Genomic DNA, 16,409 nt, shown 5'->3' with positions numbered 1-16,409 from the left:
AGCTCCATCAATAGGGCAGTAATATAGCCATTTTCCCACAGCCCCTTCAACATTTGTCATTTTTCTTTTTCATAAACTTTTCCAACCTGATGGGTATGAGATGATATCTCTAAGTTATTTTAAATTGCATTTCTCCAGTTCCTAATGATTTAAAGCAAAGGTGTCAAGCTCATATAACTCTGTGAAACTCCTGATTACAGCCTGAGCCAGAATAAAATAAATAGGAATTGTTTAACAAAATTAATAAATGTGAAAATTCATTAATTATAAATAATATATAATAAATGTAATATAATAAATCTCATAAATAAATGATGATGATGATGAAGTAAATAATAGAATATATAATAATAAAAATGTAACAGATAATGTTTGAGGTTTTCTAAGTCAATATGTAGCTGCAGGGATCTGTTTCTTTTTAAGTTTGAAACAACCAATTTAGAGCATTTTAAAAATATGATTAATTGATAGGTTTGATTTCTTCTTTCGATAACTATCTATTCAAATCCTTTGGCTGCTTATCACTTGGGAAATGAATCCTGTGAGATTTTTTGACACAGTCCTTTGGAATAGAAAGAAATGAAAGTTTTGTTCACCACAAGCTAGAAAATTTTTTTGTCTTTCTCTCTTTCCTTTTCTTTCTTCTTTCCTTCTATTCGTCCCTTTTTCCTTTTCTCTTTATCTTTTCATTCCTTCATTGTTCTTTCTTTTCTTCCTTATTTCCTTTTTTTCTTTCCTTTCTCCCTGTTATCTGTTTTCTATACATATATGTACATGTATGTAGATACACATGTGTATACATCTTGATACACACAAAAAATTAAGATTTGCGGCAGACCTTAAAGGTCATCTAGTCCATTTCCTCAATTTATAGATGAGAAAACCTGAAGCTTAGAGAGATCCAAGATTACACATCACAATTTGCCTTTAGCAAAACTAAAATGTGAATCCAAGTCCTTTCTACATTCAGTACTGTTCTATATAGGTATTTTATTTATGTAGAATTTTGGTTGCAAATGTTATTTTCTCTATCTCATTCATTCTTTTCCTTCTTGAAAAAGAGTTTATGTCTTCATAGGCAGGGCAAAAAGAAATTTGTCATTTTAGTCTAAGTTGAGTTCATCTTGCTGAAGTAGAAAGGCTGTTGGAAGCAGGTGTAGGACAGAGCAAGTGAGCATGGAAAATGAGGGAGAAAAGTGATTTGGTGTGGAAACTGCATAGGGCCTTTGACTGGAAAAGCTATGAAATAAGTGAGATATGAAGGTATGAAATGATGGTGAAAATAGACCTAAACTAGAAATCGAAAAGTTGAGCTTCTCATCCCAGCTTTGCTATTAATGGATTGATGACCTTAGGTTATTTCAGATTTCTCAACCTCTTTCCTACTTATAAAATGAGGTGTTTGATGAACTTAATTTCTTAATCCTTCTGAATCCAATATGCATAGAGTATATGAAATATGTAAAAGAGCAGCTAATAAGAGCTTTATTACACAGGGAAAACAAATATGTTACACTTGCTAATATTAAGCATAATAAGCACTTTAAGGTTTGCAAAGTGCTTTATAATGATCTCATTTTACTCTCACAGCAACCATAGAAAATAGGTATTATTACTGTCCCTATTTGATGAAGAAACTGAGTGTGATTACAGTTAATTAGTGTCTGATATGTGACTAAGACAGGATTTGAACAGAGCTCTTCCTAACTCCAGGTCTAACACTGTACCACCAAAGCTTAGAATGATAAAATCTAAATGAAAAAAAAGAAAAAATAAAATACAGCCTCCCACCTGATATTCCTTTAATCTATTAAATCACACATCTCATCCCTATCAACTATAATGGAAAGGACAATGGATTTGGTGTCCACAGACCTACCTCTAGGACCTTGAACATGTCTCAGTCATTCTGGGCTTCAGGTGTCCAATCTGTAAAATGTGGGAGCTAGACTCAGAGATCATCTTTGATTCTATGACTCTTTGAGAATACAGAAAAGGAAGGTCGTGTGACCTGAATGTGTAAGGTGGAGTCCTTCTAATGAAATCCTAGGTCCCATCAATATCCCCAGCTAATTATTACCACATTTTTTTATTCTCACCTTTCATCTTGACTCTGCAGGGTGGAGATGGGAGTATGAATAAGTGTGAAACATTGCATATAATGTCAGAGTTTTCATTATATGAATTGGTCCTACTGAATTTCTAAAACAAAATTTTAAAAATTTTTAATAGTTTAAAAATTGTTATAGCGATTATCTCTTTGGGAAAGGAAGGGTAAGGAAGTCTAGGTGATGTAAAAACAATAAAATTACTCTCATACTGAGCTGAAATTTGTTTTCCTGTGATTTCCCCATGATCTGTGTTCAGGAGCTTTCCTTCATTAATGAAGGTAATTGAGAGTACATTATGTGAGTCTCCTATGTATTTGTGTTTAATTTCATTTTAATATGCATCCATATATCTCCCTATTACTGAAAATAAGGTTTTTGAGAACAGGAAACATTCTGTTTGTTTGTTTTTGTCTTGGTATCTCTGGGACTTAACTACAGCACTGACATATAGTTGGGTACTTAATAAGGGTTTAGCAAATTAAATTGAGTGTGACACTACTTTTTAAAATGCATCCTTCCAATCTTTCAGGTAAAAGTTATGGCACTGAAGTAGACTGGATGGACTCCACTCCAGCAGAAATCTCTTTATGGGAAAGAATGGTGAACTCACCCAACACTTGGATTGAAGACATCCTCCCACTCCGGATGCTGCTCATAGCCAAGCTGACTAAGTAAGAGAGATCATTTCAAGGCCCAGGGGCTCCATGGAAAGACAACTTCCTCATTTTCCTGCATCAGAAAGTACAGAACAAATGGCATCCCTGAAAATCTCATCATGGGGACAAAAGCCATTGACACCCTTGATATCCAGGACATTTTGAACTGTGAATTTGCATGTGTCTTCATGCTCCGAAACCAGAGGAATTTGAATAGCAGGCAACCATGTGATCAAGATGTCATTTGAAATTAAAAGGTGGCCCCAAATGTGTTATATGATCTACATGAACTAACATTGCTGCTTCAGAGGGAAAACTACTCCCAAAAATGGGAAATGTGGAGTTGTGCTTAATATTACTGTATCTGCCAGGAAATGGGCTGCATTCTTCCTTTATTCCATTGTGGATGATCAAATATTCCCTCATTAGTTACAGATGTTTAGGGTATGGAAGGAAGTTGATGATAAGGAAAAATAATTATTTTTCTTGTTAAACAAATAAGAGCAATGTAAGGATGTGGTGATGAAGCAAAGACTGCCACATGTGAGATGGAAATCTAGTTGTTACTTATATTCACAGGAGAGATTTCAGTGATGTAAGTGTTTTGATGGGATATATACTATCTGGGAAAGCTTCATTTTGGACATATGTATACACACAAACCTAAATGCCTGTGGAGGTTCCTTGAAGATGTAAAAAAATCTTAGAAACATGGTGGTTCCACCCACTGGACACAGATGGAACTTCAGCCAAAGTTTTATTCAAATAGGTCTTAACAAAACACTGAGCCTGTCCTTCCTGTCCTTCCTGTAAATGGGCTAAGTGAAAGCAATGTACTTTGGTTATAGACATGCTTAGGATTAGAACATAATTGCTAAATTATACCATTCTTGTTTCCTGTGTATGTATAATTTTAATAATGTATTTTATAAAACCTTTACGCTTCCAAATAAATTATAATACTTCATATGTACCTTACCCTTGGTCAGTAAATTTATCCTTTTATTGGAATTGAAATCCTTTTTATTTTCAGTCCTAGAATTCAGACTCTCCACTGGAAGTGGTAACAAGGGGCTTAAGATGAAATCTAGTTTGTTTCCTTGCCAGCTTTAGATTGGGAGATTGGGGGATGAGGGGTGAGAATAAAGGAGCAGTCAGTGGAGGAATGGAAATTTGGGTTTGAACAGTGTCCACCAGAGTTCAGAATTCTTGAGTTGGAATGGGTGTTTCAGAGTGGAGATGTATTCTTTGCAAATGAGTTAAGGTCAGTTATCATTGCCCAGAGGGGACCCATTTTGAGTGAATATCTCCCAGGTTGTGTCTCAGTTATATGTTGTTGACAATCCAAGGGAAGTGACAAGGTCTCTCGGGGGATTCCTACCTGACAAGAATGGCTACCTGTCTGGAGCATGGTGGAAAGGTGAAGAGACTTTCCATGCCCTGCTGCATATGTCTCCTAAGAAAAAGGGGCAAAGGGCCAGCCTGACTTCCTTCTTCCACAACAGAACTCCTCCCTGTGCTGCACTTGCCTAATCTTTGCAGGTTGCCAGGTGATTTACACCTGCACTATTGCAAGGTGTCTTCCCCCACCTGCTGCACCTGTCAGCCTGATTTCTTGCCTTTTTCAGTGTAGAGAGTCTCCATTACAAGAAGGACTGACTTTTCCTCTGACCTCAGGCATTCCTACTCTTGTTGCTCCAATCCTCTGAAGGAAGAAGAAAAAGAAAGTCAATGGGGAAGATTTCCTTTTCCTTAGTGCAGATTTGATTTCTTTCTGCTGCTGCTGCTACATCTCCTGCCTAGTCTCCAATCTTTGGAAGAAAGGAGAAAAAGATCTTCTCTCTGACCGTGTGCCTTCCATTTCCTGCTGCATTGCTGACTCTGGCTTCTGACAAAGGGACCTTCTCAGTGATGAACATACACACACCTGATTGTTTTCTCCCCACTCCAGTTAATCTGAATTTCTGTAGATAATCATCCAAGCTTATTCTCCATCCCCTATCCTCGACCTCTTATTCCTATCCCTCTCAGATGTCCAACCCTCCTCTTACACTGTATTCATTCTAAATCCTTTTCTTGCCTTTCCCACTCCTTCCATCTTTTAGCAATCACAGAGACCTGGCTTCCTCTGATACTGCAGTCTCCCTGGCCATCCTTTCCAGTGTTGGATGATGAATCTTCTGTGTTCCCTTGGTGAGTAGAGGGGGAAGTTGGAATGCTCTTTGCTCCCCATTTCCACTTTTGGGTTCTCCCTCTAACTCTGTTCCTTAGTAATCTTGCTTTTTTTGAGCTCTATGCTCTTCATATCTACTACCCAATCAAAATTCTGGTAGCATTTTCTACAAACCTTCAAGTCCCTTCCCTTCCTTAACCAGTTCAGTGGCTGGTTTAGAATTTTTCTTTCTTCCCCATTTTCTGTCTTCATGATAAAGGACTTCAACATAAATATTGACTCTTCCTTCAAAAGTCTTGAACTCTCACTTCCTCAATCTACTCACTTCCCGTGAGCTACTCTTTCCCTCCACTTCAGCCACACACAAAGATGATCATGCCCTTTATCCTGCCATCACCCACCTCTATATTCCCCCTCTATGTTTAGATTCCAAAATCTCATATCTGACCATGGCTTATTGGCTTTCCACCTCTCCACCTGTCTTCCGGTACATCATCTATTCTTGGTCCACACTGTGACCTCTTAATTCCTTTGACCTTTCAGTTCTCTCCCAGGTTATGACTCTTGCACAAGCCAATTTCTTTTCTTCCATCTCAACTGGGCTCTCACTGCTGATGGGCACCTCCCTTATCGACTCAACTATCTCCACTTGCCCCAGTGGCTCTTCCAGACCTTTTCATTCCTCTTTAAACCAATGTCACCAATGATCTCCAATTGCTAAATCCAATGAATGGTCTTTTCTCAATTCTCATTCTTCTTTGTCTTTTTGCAACCTTTGACACTGTTGATCACCTTATTCTCCTTCTCCTTAATACTCTTTTTCTGTCTAGGTTATCAGGACATCCCTCTCTCCTGGTACTCTTTAGAACTGATCTGTATGACATGGAAGACACTGGTCCAGGATCATCCAGCATGGCGAGCTCTCATCAGAGAAGGTGCTCTATGAGCAAAGCAGAATTGAATTAATCCAAAGGAAACTTAAAATATACAAAATTATAGAAGCTACCCCAAATGTTCATAAGGACATTTGTGTCCAACCTGTGGCAGAGCATTCCAAGCTCGTATTGGTGATCAGCCACAGTTAGACACTTTGTAACTTGGTTCTTAATATAGTGGTGAGAATAAGTGATGTCATTTTGGTCACCTTCAAAAATGAAGGATAACAATCTGCCATCTACATCATGCTCTCTGACTATAGGTGTCCTGTGGGGCTCTGTCCTAGGACCTTTTCTCACTTTGTACTACTTCATTTGGTGATTTCAGCCCCTGTGGATTCAGTTATCAAATCTGTGAAGATTCTTAAATCTCCCTGTTCCATCCTAGCTGCTCTATTGATCTCCAATCTCAATCAAAAACTAATTCTTAGCTCAGTTTAATAATTCCATCTTCTAGCCATACTCAGGAATAATCAGGTGGGTTCTTATTCAAAGGAACACCACTGGGAAACTGAGCCAAAAGGATCCCACCTTAATTAAGCAAGGGCCAAGGGTGCCCTCCCAACTCTTGCCCAGATACTAAGCTCTACCTGTAACAATCCAGAATCATGTTCCTCTGAGTAGCTCGTGGCATATTCCTTTCAGATTGTGGATGATCCATCAGACGATCATATCTGAATTCAGAACTCCAAATAATTTCAGCTACAGTTCTCAGGAGATTTTATTTCAAATAGCAAGTCACATGAACCAAATTTTCAGTTGCATTTAGCTCTCAAGGATCACATATCCTAAATAAGTATTGACTCTACCTACTTACATTGATAGCAAGAGATTCATCCTAGAAAGTTCACAGCTTGTCTTCATATCTAAATAGATGGGTTTAAAATTCAAATATTACACAAATCAATAACCAATCTATATCAAAACATGTTCAGATATTAACCATGTTCAAAGGGACAAAGACATAGATCACTGTTCCCAGAATCTCCCTAAAAAGGAATAACTTTAAAATGACTTAATACAACCAATCAAAACTGACAGAGAAAATAGAATATCTTAATTTCACATTAAAGAATCCTATCAGAATTAACATTAATAATTTCTTCATTCCAAAAAATGTTAATACAGCATCCTCCAATTGAATCCCTATAAACTTCTCTGGAAATAACAGGTACAACACCAACATTGCTAAAATTCCTCTAAATACAATCTCTCCTCTTCACCAAAAACATTTCTAATAACAAAGTCAATTTTAGAGGACAGTCCATGCTTGAGGTTCCTCCACAGATCCTTTAATCCTGGTGTTCTCAGCCTCCAGACTGAAGTCTCATTCATCTATAAGGTCCTTCCAACTGTACTTCTTCCGAGACATATCAGGACAAACAAATCAGGAGGAGCTGATTTCAAATCTGGTCTCAGACACTTAACATGTCCTAGCTGTATGACTCTGAGTAAGTCACAACTCCAATTTCCTTGGCCAAAAACAAAACAAAACAAAACGATCAGCAGGATGATTTCAGAGAAATCTGGAGAGACTTAAATGAATTGATGCTAAATAAAGTGAGTAGAACCAAGAGATCAGTGTACACAGTAACAAGATTATGTGATGATTAGTTCTGATGGACATAGCTCTTTTCAACAGTAAGGTGATTCAGGCCCGTTCCAATAGACTTGTGATGGAGAGGACCATCTACACCCAGAGAAAGGACTATGGGGACTGAGTGTGGATCACAACATGGTATTTTTGGGGTTTTTTTGTTGCTGTTTGTTTGCATTTTGTTTTCTCTCACTCTCCTGGAACTGCAAACTCCAAAGGTATTGTCAGGTATTGTCCTAAAGGTTAAGAGGGATGAGTTCACTGCCAGTATATAATTCCTTAAAAACTCATTCTTTGTTTCAAAAGAGGGTCTTTCCTTTTCTCCTCCCAAATAAAATAAACCTATCTCTTAGGAGGAAAGTCCCAGGTCATTTCTGGGAATGGTTCTTTTAACAAAGCAATAGGCAAACATTTGGTCCAAGGCAATTTAGTTTCTAAAATCAATTTAGTAATCTGTTTCTTAAGAATCTGATTCATTCTTTCCATTTTCCTTAATGAGGGTAGGTGCCCAAATATATGGAATTACCACTCAATTTGCAATCTCTCCCCATTATTTCTTATAAAACCTTAGAGTAGAATATGTTCCATTATCAGAATCAATAGTCTCTACCAATCTATATTTAGATACAATTTGTTCCAATGTTATTCCACTAATCCCTCTTAAAGCAGCAGAGTTCAAGAGAAAGCTTCCACCCATTCCTCTATATCTCACTGTTCCCACTGAGATCATTTCATTAAAGCCTAACAAATATTTTGGAGCTCTGCTTTCTCCCTCCAGAGAGACACCTCCTCATTATCTTCTTATTTATCTTTAGACACATTACACACATTTCAGATACAATTTGTTCTGCAATTACACATATCACTGTATGCCAAATTTTCTTGCTTTTACTTCTTTGTTAAAGGGAGAAAGGAAAACAAACCTTAAGATTCATATTCTAAATAATTTTCATAAAATTTATACTATATGTCCAGCAGAGCTGACAAAAATTTTAAATTATAACTCATATAATTTTTACAAATCACCCAATATACAATTTAGAAAGCAACATAGTAGCTTAAATATATTTCATCTAATTAGGAGATACAAACATGTGATCTCTTTAGGTAAATTACAGAGAACCAAAATTTTTAACTTAAAATCAAATCAAATACAGATTTAAATTTCTAATACCAATACTTCAATATCAATGTACACACATTTCTAAAATCTTACACCTGAATAAACAAGTTCACAATTTTAGCAAGCACTAGTTAATAGAAATTATCTCATGCAATTTCAGATCAGAATTCCAATTTAAACACACATAGCTCCAAAATTTAAGGTGGCAGAAAACTACCCTTTCAAGTCTGCACATAAAGCTTTAAGAAATTGGGGGACTTTAGGACCCTAGGCGAGAGGGTCAGAGAAATTTGGACCCAGGTGTCCAGCTGCAGGTCTGTCACCCAGTAACTAGCCCACTCTTCCTGCCAGAGATGGGGAGGCACGTCGAAGATGTTGGAGTACCAGCACAAACCCCAGAAGAGTTCAGACCAGCCAGGGACACCAATAGAAGAAGCTTAGAAAAATCCCAGAGAAGGTAAATTTTTTCCTTCTACAATTTTTCTGTAAGCCTCAAGTTCTGGCCCTCAGAAAGCTTTTAGTCATGTCAATTATGCCTACTTAAAAAAAAATAAAAATAAAAATATTTAAGTTAGCTAGTAAATAATGCCAAGCTTAATGATTTGTCTCAAAACCTCCAGAAACTGCTAAAATATATTTTTTAGCAGTTCTGTAACTTTAACTATTTCTGCAGACCCAAATTATCCGGTTCTAGGTCCACAGGAAAGTCAGGTTTTTTGGGGGGAGAGGATATTGGTGTGACAGTTAAAACTTTCCCCATTTCAAAACTAGTCTTTCCTTTCTCTAGAGGAAAAAAAAAAATTCCAAATAGCCAGCTCTTTTCCTTTGTAATTCAGCTGACTGAGAGAAACACAGAAGACAAAACACAGGCTCATACACACATACACAAACTGCTTTTTAAAATCAATTTAGCTCCCATTTCCTCACAGCTTGGAGTGGAAGCAAGGAGGGATGTTTTGGAGTTGAAACCTTAGGAGCTGGCTGGCAGATATTGAAGATTCCTTTGAATTTACACTCAGTCCTCAGGGGAATGGACAGTTCCTCCAAGTGGAACACCTGTCTAAACAAAACAACAGTATTTCCTTATACACCTTAGTACTTCATCTTAATTCTTCCTAAAGAGCTCCCAGGAAAACTAAATAGGTTTAGAGTCAGCTAGATTGTTCTTTTCTAAAGTTCACAGTTTCTAATCCTCTGTTAATGGAAGACTTACCCAATCTTACCAAAGGAAAATAGGAGAATCCTTACAGACTCAAACCCTGAAGATTTCCCCAAGAGCAAAGGGAAATAGGAGCCTTTTACAGACTTTAACCACCTAAATGCTCCCAATCCCAATCCTAGTCATCCAGATGGCTTACTAGTTCTTGACAGAAGAAAAGAATGGAAGGCTTATCTGATCTTATCAAAGAAATGGGTCTTTCCATTTGATAAAATCCAACATTCATTCCTAATAAAAACACTTGAGAGCATAGGAATAAATGGACTTTTCTTTAAAATAGTCAGGAGCATATATTTAAAACTGTCAGTAAGCATCATATGCAATGGGGAAAAACTGGAACCTTTCTCAGTAAGATCTGGAGTGAAGCAAGGTTGCCCACTATCACCATTATTAATCAATATTGTATTAGAAATACTAGCCTCTGCAATAAGAGTCGAGAAAGAGATTAAAGGAATTATAGTAGGCAATGAGGAAACCAAACTTCACTCTTTGCAGATGATATGATGGTATACCTAGAGAACCCCAGAGATTCTACTAAAAAGCTATTAGAAATAATTCATAACTTTAGCAAAGTAGCAGAATACAAAATAAATCCCCATAAATCCTCAGCATTTTTATACATCACCAACAAAATCCAACAGCAAGAGATACAAAGAGAAATTCCATTCAAAATAACTGTCGACAGCATAAAATATTTGGGAATCTATCTACCAAAGGAAAGTCAGGAATTATATGAGCAAAATTACAAAAAAGTTTCCACACAAATAAAATCAGACTTAAATAATTGGAAAAATATTAAGTGCTCTTGGATAGGCTGAGCGACTATAATAAAGATGACAATACTCCCTAAACTAATCTATTTATTTAGTGCTATACCAATCAGACTTCCAAGAAAATATTTTAATGATCTAGAAAAAATAACAAAATTCATATGGAAGAACAAAAGGTCGAGAATCTCAAGGAAATTAATGAAAAAAAAATCAAATGAAGGTGGCCTAACTGTACCTGATCTAAAATTATATTATAAAGCAGCAGTCACCAAAACCATTTGGTATTGGCTAAGAAATAGATTAGTTGATCAGTGGAAAAGGTTAGGTTCACAAGACAGAATAGTCAACTATAGCAATCTAGTGTTTGACAAACCCAAAGATCCTAACTTTTGGGATAAGAATTCATTATTTGATAAAAACTGCTGGGATAACTGGAAATTAGTATGGCAGAAATTAGGCATGGACTCACACTTAACACCATATACCAAGATAAGATCAAAATGGGTCCATGACCTAGGCATAAAGAACGAGATTATAAATAAATTAGAGGAACATAGGATAGTTTATCTCTCAGACTTGTGGAGGAGAAAGAAATTTGTGACCAAAGATGAACTAGAGACCATTACTGATCACAAAATATAAAATTTTGATTACATCAAATTAAAAAGCCTTTGTACAAACAAAACAAGATTAGAAGGGAAGCAAAAAACTGGGAAAATATCTTCACAATTAAAGGTTTTGATAGAGGCCTCATTTCCAAAATATATAGAGAATTGACTCTAATTTATAAGAAATCAAACCATTCTCCAATTGATAAATGGTCAAAGGATATGAACAGACAATTTTCAGAGGATGAAATTGAAACTATTACCACTCACATGAAAGAGTGTTCCAAATCACTATTGATCAGAGAAATGCAAATTAAGACAACTCTGAGATATCACTACACACCTGTCAGATTGGCTAAGATGACAGGAAAAAATAACGATGAATGTTGGAGGGGATGCGGGAAAACTGGACACTGATGCATTGTTGGTGGAGTTGTGAACGAATCCAACCATTCTGGAGAGCAATCTGGAATTATGCCCAAAAAGTTATCAAACTGTGCATACCCTTTGATCCAGCAGTGTTATTTTTGGGCTTATATCCCAAAATGATGCTAAAGAAGGGAAAGGGACCTGTATGTGCCAAAATGTTTGTGGCAGCTCTGTTTGTTGTGGCCACAAACTGGAAATTGAATGAATGCCCATCAATTGGAGAATGGCTGGGTAAATTGTGGTATATGAATGTTATGGAATATTATTGTTCTGTAAGAAATGACCAGCAGGATGAATACAGAAAGGTTTGGCGAGACTTACATGAACTGATGCTGAGTGAAATGAGCAGAACCAGGAGATCATTATACACTTCAACAACGATACTGTATGAGTATGTATTCTGATGGAAGTGGATTTCTTTGACAAAGAGACCTAACACTCTGTTTCAATTGATAAATGATGGATAGAAGCATCTACACCCAAAGAAAGAACACTGGGAAATGAATGTAAACTATTGCATTTTTGTTTTTCTTCCCGGGTTATTTTTACCTTCTGAATCCACTTCTCCCTGTGCAACAAGAACTGTTCGGTTCTGCAAACATATATTGTATCTAGGATATACTGCAACGTATTTAATATATATAGTTCTGTTTGCCATCTGGGGGAAGGGGTGGAGGGAGGGAGGGGAAAAATCGGAACAGAAGCAAGTACAAGGGATAATGTTGTAAAAAAAAATTACCCAGGCATGGATTCTGTCAATATAAAGTTATTATAAATAAATTAAAAAAAAAAAAAGATCTCTTTGGGATATAAGCCCAGTGGAGACACTGATAGGTCAAAGAATATGCACAATTTGATAACCTTTTGGGCATAGTTCCAAAACTGCTCTCCAGAATGGTTGGATCACTTCACAACTCCTCCAACAATGTCCCAATTTTCCCACATCTCCTCCAACATTCATCATTATCTTTTTCTGTCACCTTAGCCATTTGAGAGGTGTATAGTGGTACCTCAGAGTTGTCTTAATTTGCATTTCTGGGATATATACTCTAAATCTATTCCAGAAACAAAAGCATAAATTGCCTTTAAAAAATATTTAAATGACAATTTAAGTGGGAAACAGGAGTGGAATATTCATTCAAGATAATCGAACAACTGTAGCTTTTTAGCTATAACTCAACTTGTTACTGCAAAGTTTCAAGTCATAATTAAGACAGAGGTTGAAGCCACATCCTTATGAGAGGGTCTTCACTCACAGTTTATCCCATACAGTCGGGACTTATGTGCAATAGTTTTGAGGAGTGCTTTGCAAAGTACATTGAATTTGTCCCCTAGGAAACCCAACCTATAAGCATAATTCAAGATGGTGCCCCAAAAGGGTCACTTTAGTTATCTATTTTCAATTTTCTCCACAAGAATGGCATGATAGACAATCAAATGTAATTTATCTCAATCAACCAGTCAAATAATTTTATTTTTTAAGAAGAGAAAAATGACATTAGGCAAGTATGGCAAATCTTGATAAATCTATGCTGGATCTTTTGGTTCACTGCTCTCTCTTCTAGATATTCACTAACTATTCCTTTAATAATACATTTATATAGCATTTGAGTTAGGCTCTAAGCCAAGAAAAGAAATGACTAACAAGCTGTTTCTGGCTGTGAGTGTAACCAGTTCAAACTATTGAAAGGTTGCCTGGAAAAACAGGTTTCTAAACCTAGGGCTTGTGCTTAGAGCAAAAATATTGTGACATACAACTTTCCTCTCCAAAAGTATATTATGCATCACTTGATTCCCTTTTATAGATACAGAACTTCAGCATAACAATTCTTTGTAGAGAGAAACAAAGGTTTGGAGAGCCATGAAAATGAGACCACTAAACTTAAATAGGTATGAAGTCTACCCTGATGCCCATAGGTGTAGGTAGCACATTTGATTAAAATGTATGAAATCAGGAAACTTTATTTAAGGTAAACATTTACAGAATCTCCAATAATAAAGATATTTTTAAAAATCTAATTAAAGAAAGAACTAAAAATAATTGTTTAAAAAACCACTACAATTTTGTATTTTGCAAAGGGCCCTTTTAAATCAAATTTTTCTTTCTTATTCTAAAATATAGAAGAGTCCTTTTTTGTCTTTTTGGTTAAAAAAGTCCCTTTTCTATTACCAAACCCTCCATTTCCAGCAGGGGAGTTTAAGTGATAACTAGATTACCTTTTTTCAAACCATAAAATTTTCACTCTTTTGCCTTCTTTGTTTGAGGCAACCAGAGCCTTGGAGTTACCTCCTATAGTCTGAGCCACATTAAAAAAAAAAGTGATTTGAGCAATCAGAGAAAGGGAAAAATTATTAAGCTGTTTTTCGCTGGCTTGACTGTAATATTCTGAAGTACTGGAAGCAGCTGAGGGCCTCTTCCAGGTAGGAAAGACTAGGGCAAACACTACCTACTGAATAGGAACTAGGCTCTACTTGAAGAAGTATTGATAGGGTCTTTGGTAGGTAGGTGGACATTAGAGAGCCTAAATTACTATAAACAATCTGGAAGTCAATCTTCTCTCTGTGGCAAGCTCAGAAGAGTATTGAGATAATCCTATCTCTTTAAGTGGACCTTTTGATTTTGCTTAAGCCTTTTGTTATGCGAAATAAGCTTTTATTGAAGTAATTTCTGGTTGAATTCCTTGTTCAGTTCCTTGCATTGACAAACCTAGAGTTAGTATATCCAATCAGAAGACCAATTTATGATGTTAACTCTGAAGTTCTCCCCTATAAAAGAGCAAACCTGTATCTCAAGCCCCTGTTAACTCTTTTTAGAGTACTAAATTCTTTTTAGCCTTAGCATCCCACTTCTTTAGGAACTGCCTGTCTTAATGGTTTTTTCTTATTGGTTAATTTATATTTATATTTCCCCTTGTTAATTGCTAAAATTCCTCTCTGTCAATGGTGTAATATTAAATTTTTGCTTCTTGATTTAGAAAAAGGTCTAAGCCTGCAAATTCTTTTGAGACATCTCACAACACCAGTCTGAGAGCCCAAACTTTTGGGGGCCCCCTTCCCAACTTCAATACTTGGACAGCCCCTCTGCCGTGACGGTGATGCTGGTACATTGGGTTGAGTATTTAAAATAGCATATCCCTTAGCAGTAGTCTGCTAATATCCCAGTCTAAATGTGCTCTCTTCCTCCTCAAATTTCCTTGAAACACTTTGGTTTTCTCATTTGCTCCCATCATTTACCTATTTAGTGTTAGGTATATCTCTGTTCACTAAAGTGCCTAGTACATAATTGCATTTAATAAATATTTATTGGTTGACTAGAACTTCCTTTTTTCTCTTACTATCTTCAGCCCTTTTCAGGTACAGTGGATACTTAACATCTATTGAATTAAATTCAATTGAATAGAATTGTTTTCTCAAGGACCTCGTTAGTCTAGAGATAGAATTAAAGTGGAACCAGAAAGAGCAAGTTGACTTTAGAACTTAGCACAGCAGAGTTCTTAGGCTGGAAATAACTTGGTTCATAATTGTGCTGTATAACATATATATGTTGTCAAGTCAACAAATATTTATTAACTGCTTATTATGTGCCAGGAGCTGTGCTAAGTGCTGGGAATACAAATACAAACAGAAAGATAGCTGTTGCCCTCAAGAAATTTACATTCTAATGGGGAAAGCAACACAGAAAGAAGCTGAAAAGGGATGGGGGAGTGAAATAAAAAATTTCAGAGCCCTGGAAAAAATGTAGTCTGGAGAGGAAGGAAGATGTAGATAGCTTGAGCATCCTTCTTAAAGGACATTTTTGGGAGGAACCTGTTAATTAGAGGGAGAGGCCACAGGAACAAGAGTAAAATCCAGATGAAGAGGTTTCTGTGGCAAGTGTGACAGAAAAAGTCTATTTAGTCAAAGGAATAACCTGGATAGTAATGTGTAACTTGAGATTTTTCAAGTTTTCTTCACTCTAAATGGTTATGTGATATTTTAAAGTATTTTTTTTTGATGGAATAGAGATTGGACTAATGTTCTGATGAACTCTGAGATCTCTTCCAACTTTAATTCTTATTCAACATAAAAATACAGATAGTTGATGTGGATGAGAGAAGTCTCTTTCATCTAAATCCTCACCTTCATCTTAATTGGAGAGTATGTTAGAAAAGGGGGAATTCTCATGTAAGCATCAGTGAATCCAAACTCCATGGAGTATCTCTGGTTATGGAACACTTTTTTCAAGTCCTGGTTCTAATTCTGCTATTGCTAAGGACTTTTAGCTCAATTTAAGCTATTAATCTCTCTCTGCTTACAATCTCTCCTGTGTATCAATTTGATATAAATAAAGAATATTGTCACTGATTTGTGTCCAATATATTTATGACATCTAGTTTCAGTCACTACCTCTACTACTTCCCTTCAACTCACACTGAAACTAAATATGTACCTTTCTACCTAGACCCAATTTCCCCCCAAACCTTTATCAGCTTTATTAATACTAATCACATAACTTTAATTGGTAGCTTACATATATGTACGTTATATATGTGTGCATGTAGCTATATATTACCATCAGTGGTAAGAAAAGGCACATGTAGGGAGTTGCCTGGACAGAAATATTTTAATAGAGAACATACATGATCTGGGTAAGGGAGGTAGCACAGATGACTAGAGATAAATCATGTCTCCAGTACTGCAAGACCACTGATATTTCTGGTATTGCCACCATGCTGGTTTCACTAAACCTATTCCCCACTGATCTTGTGAGAAGCATATTGTCTACTAGACCAACAGGCTGGGTTACGT

At 36.4% G+C, this 16,409-nt stretch overlaps 1 protein-coding gene across 1 annotated transcript in view; it reads left to right on the top strand.

Annotated features, from left to right (window-relative positions):
* Window positions 1-3,745, top strand: part of SYTL2 (synaptotagmin like 2) — a 151,104-nt gene extending 147,359 nt beyond the window's left edge. Inside the window, 1 exon segment of the mRNA XM_051987261.1 lies at window positions 2,641-3,745. Within this exon segment, the coding sequence (XP_051843221.1) occupies window positions 2,641-2,786 (146 nt within the window). The 3' untranslated portion in view covers window positions 2,787-3,745.
* Window positions 3,746-16,409: the final 12,664 nt, after the last annotated feature.

The sequence above is a fragment of the Antechinus flavipes genome, chromosome 3 (assembly GCF_016432865.1).
Source record: "Antechinus flavipes isolate AdamAnt ecotype Samford, QLD, Australia chromosome 3, AdamAnt_v2, whole genome shotgun sequence".
Taxonomy (NCBI): Eukaryota; Metazoa; Chordata; class Mammalia; order Dasyuromorphia; family Dasyuridae; genus Antechinus; species Antechinus flavipes.
The sequence above is the reverse complement of the archived record's forward strand: the minus strand, read 5'-3'. Positions and strand labels throughout refer to the sequence as shown.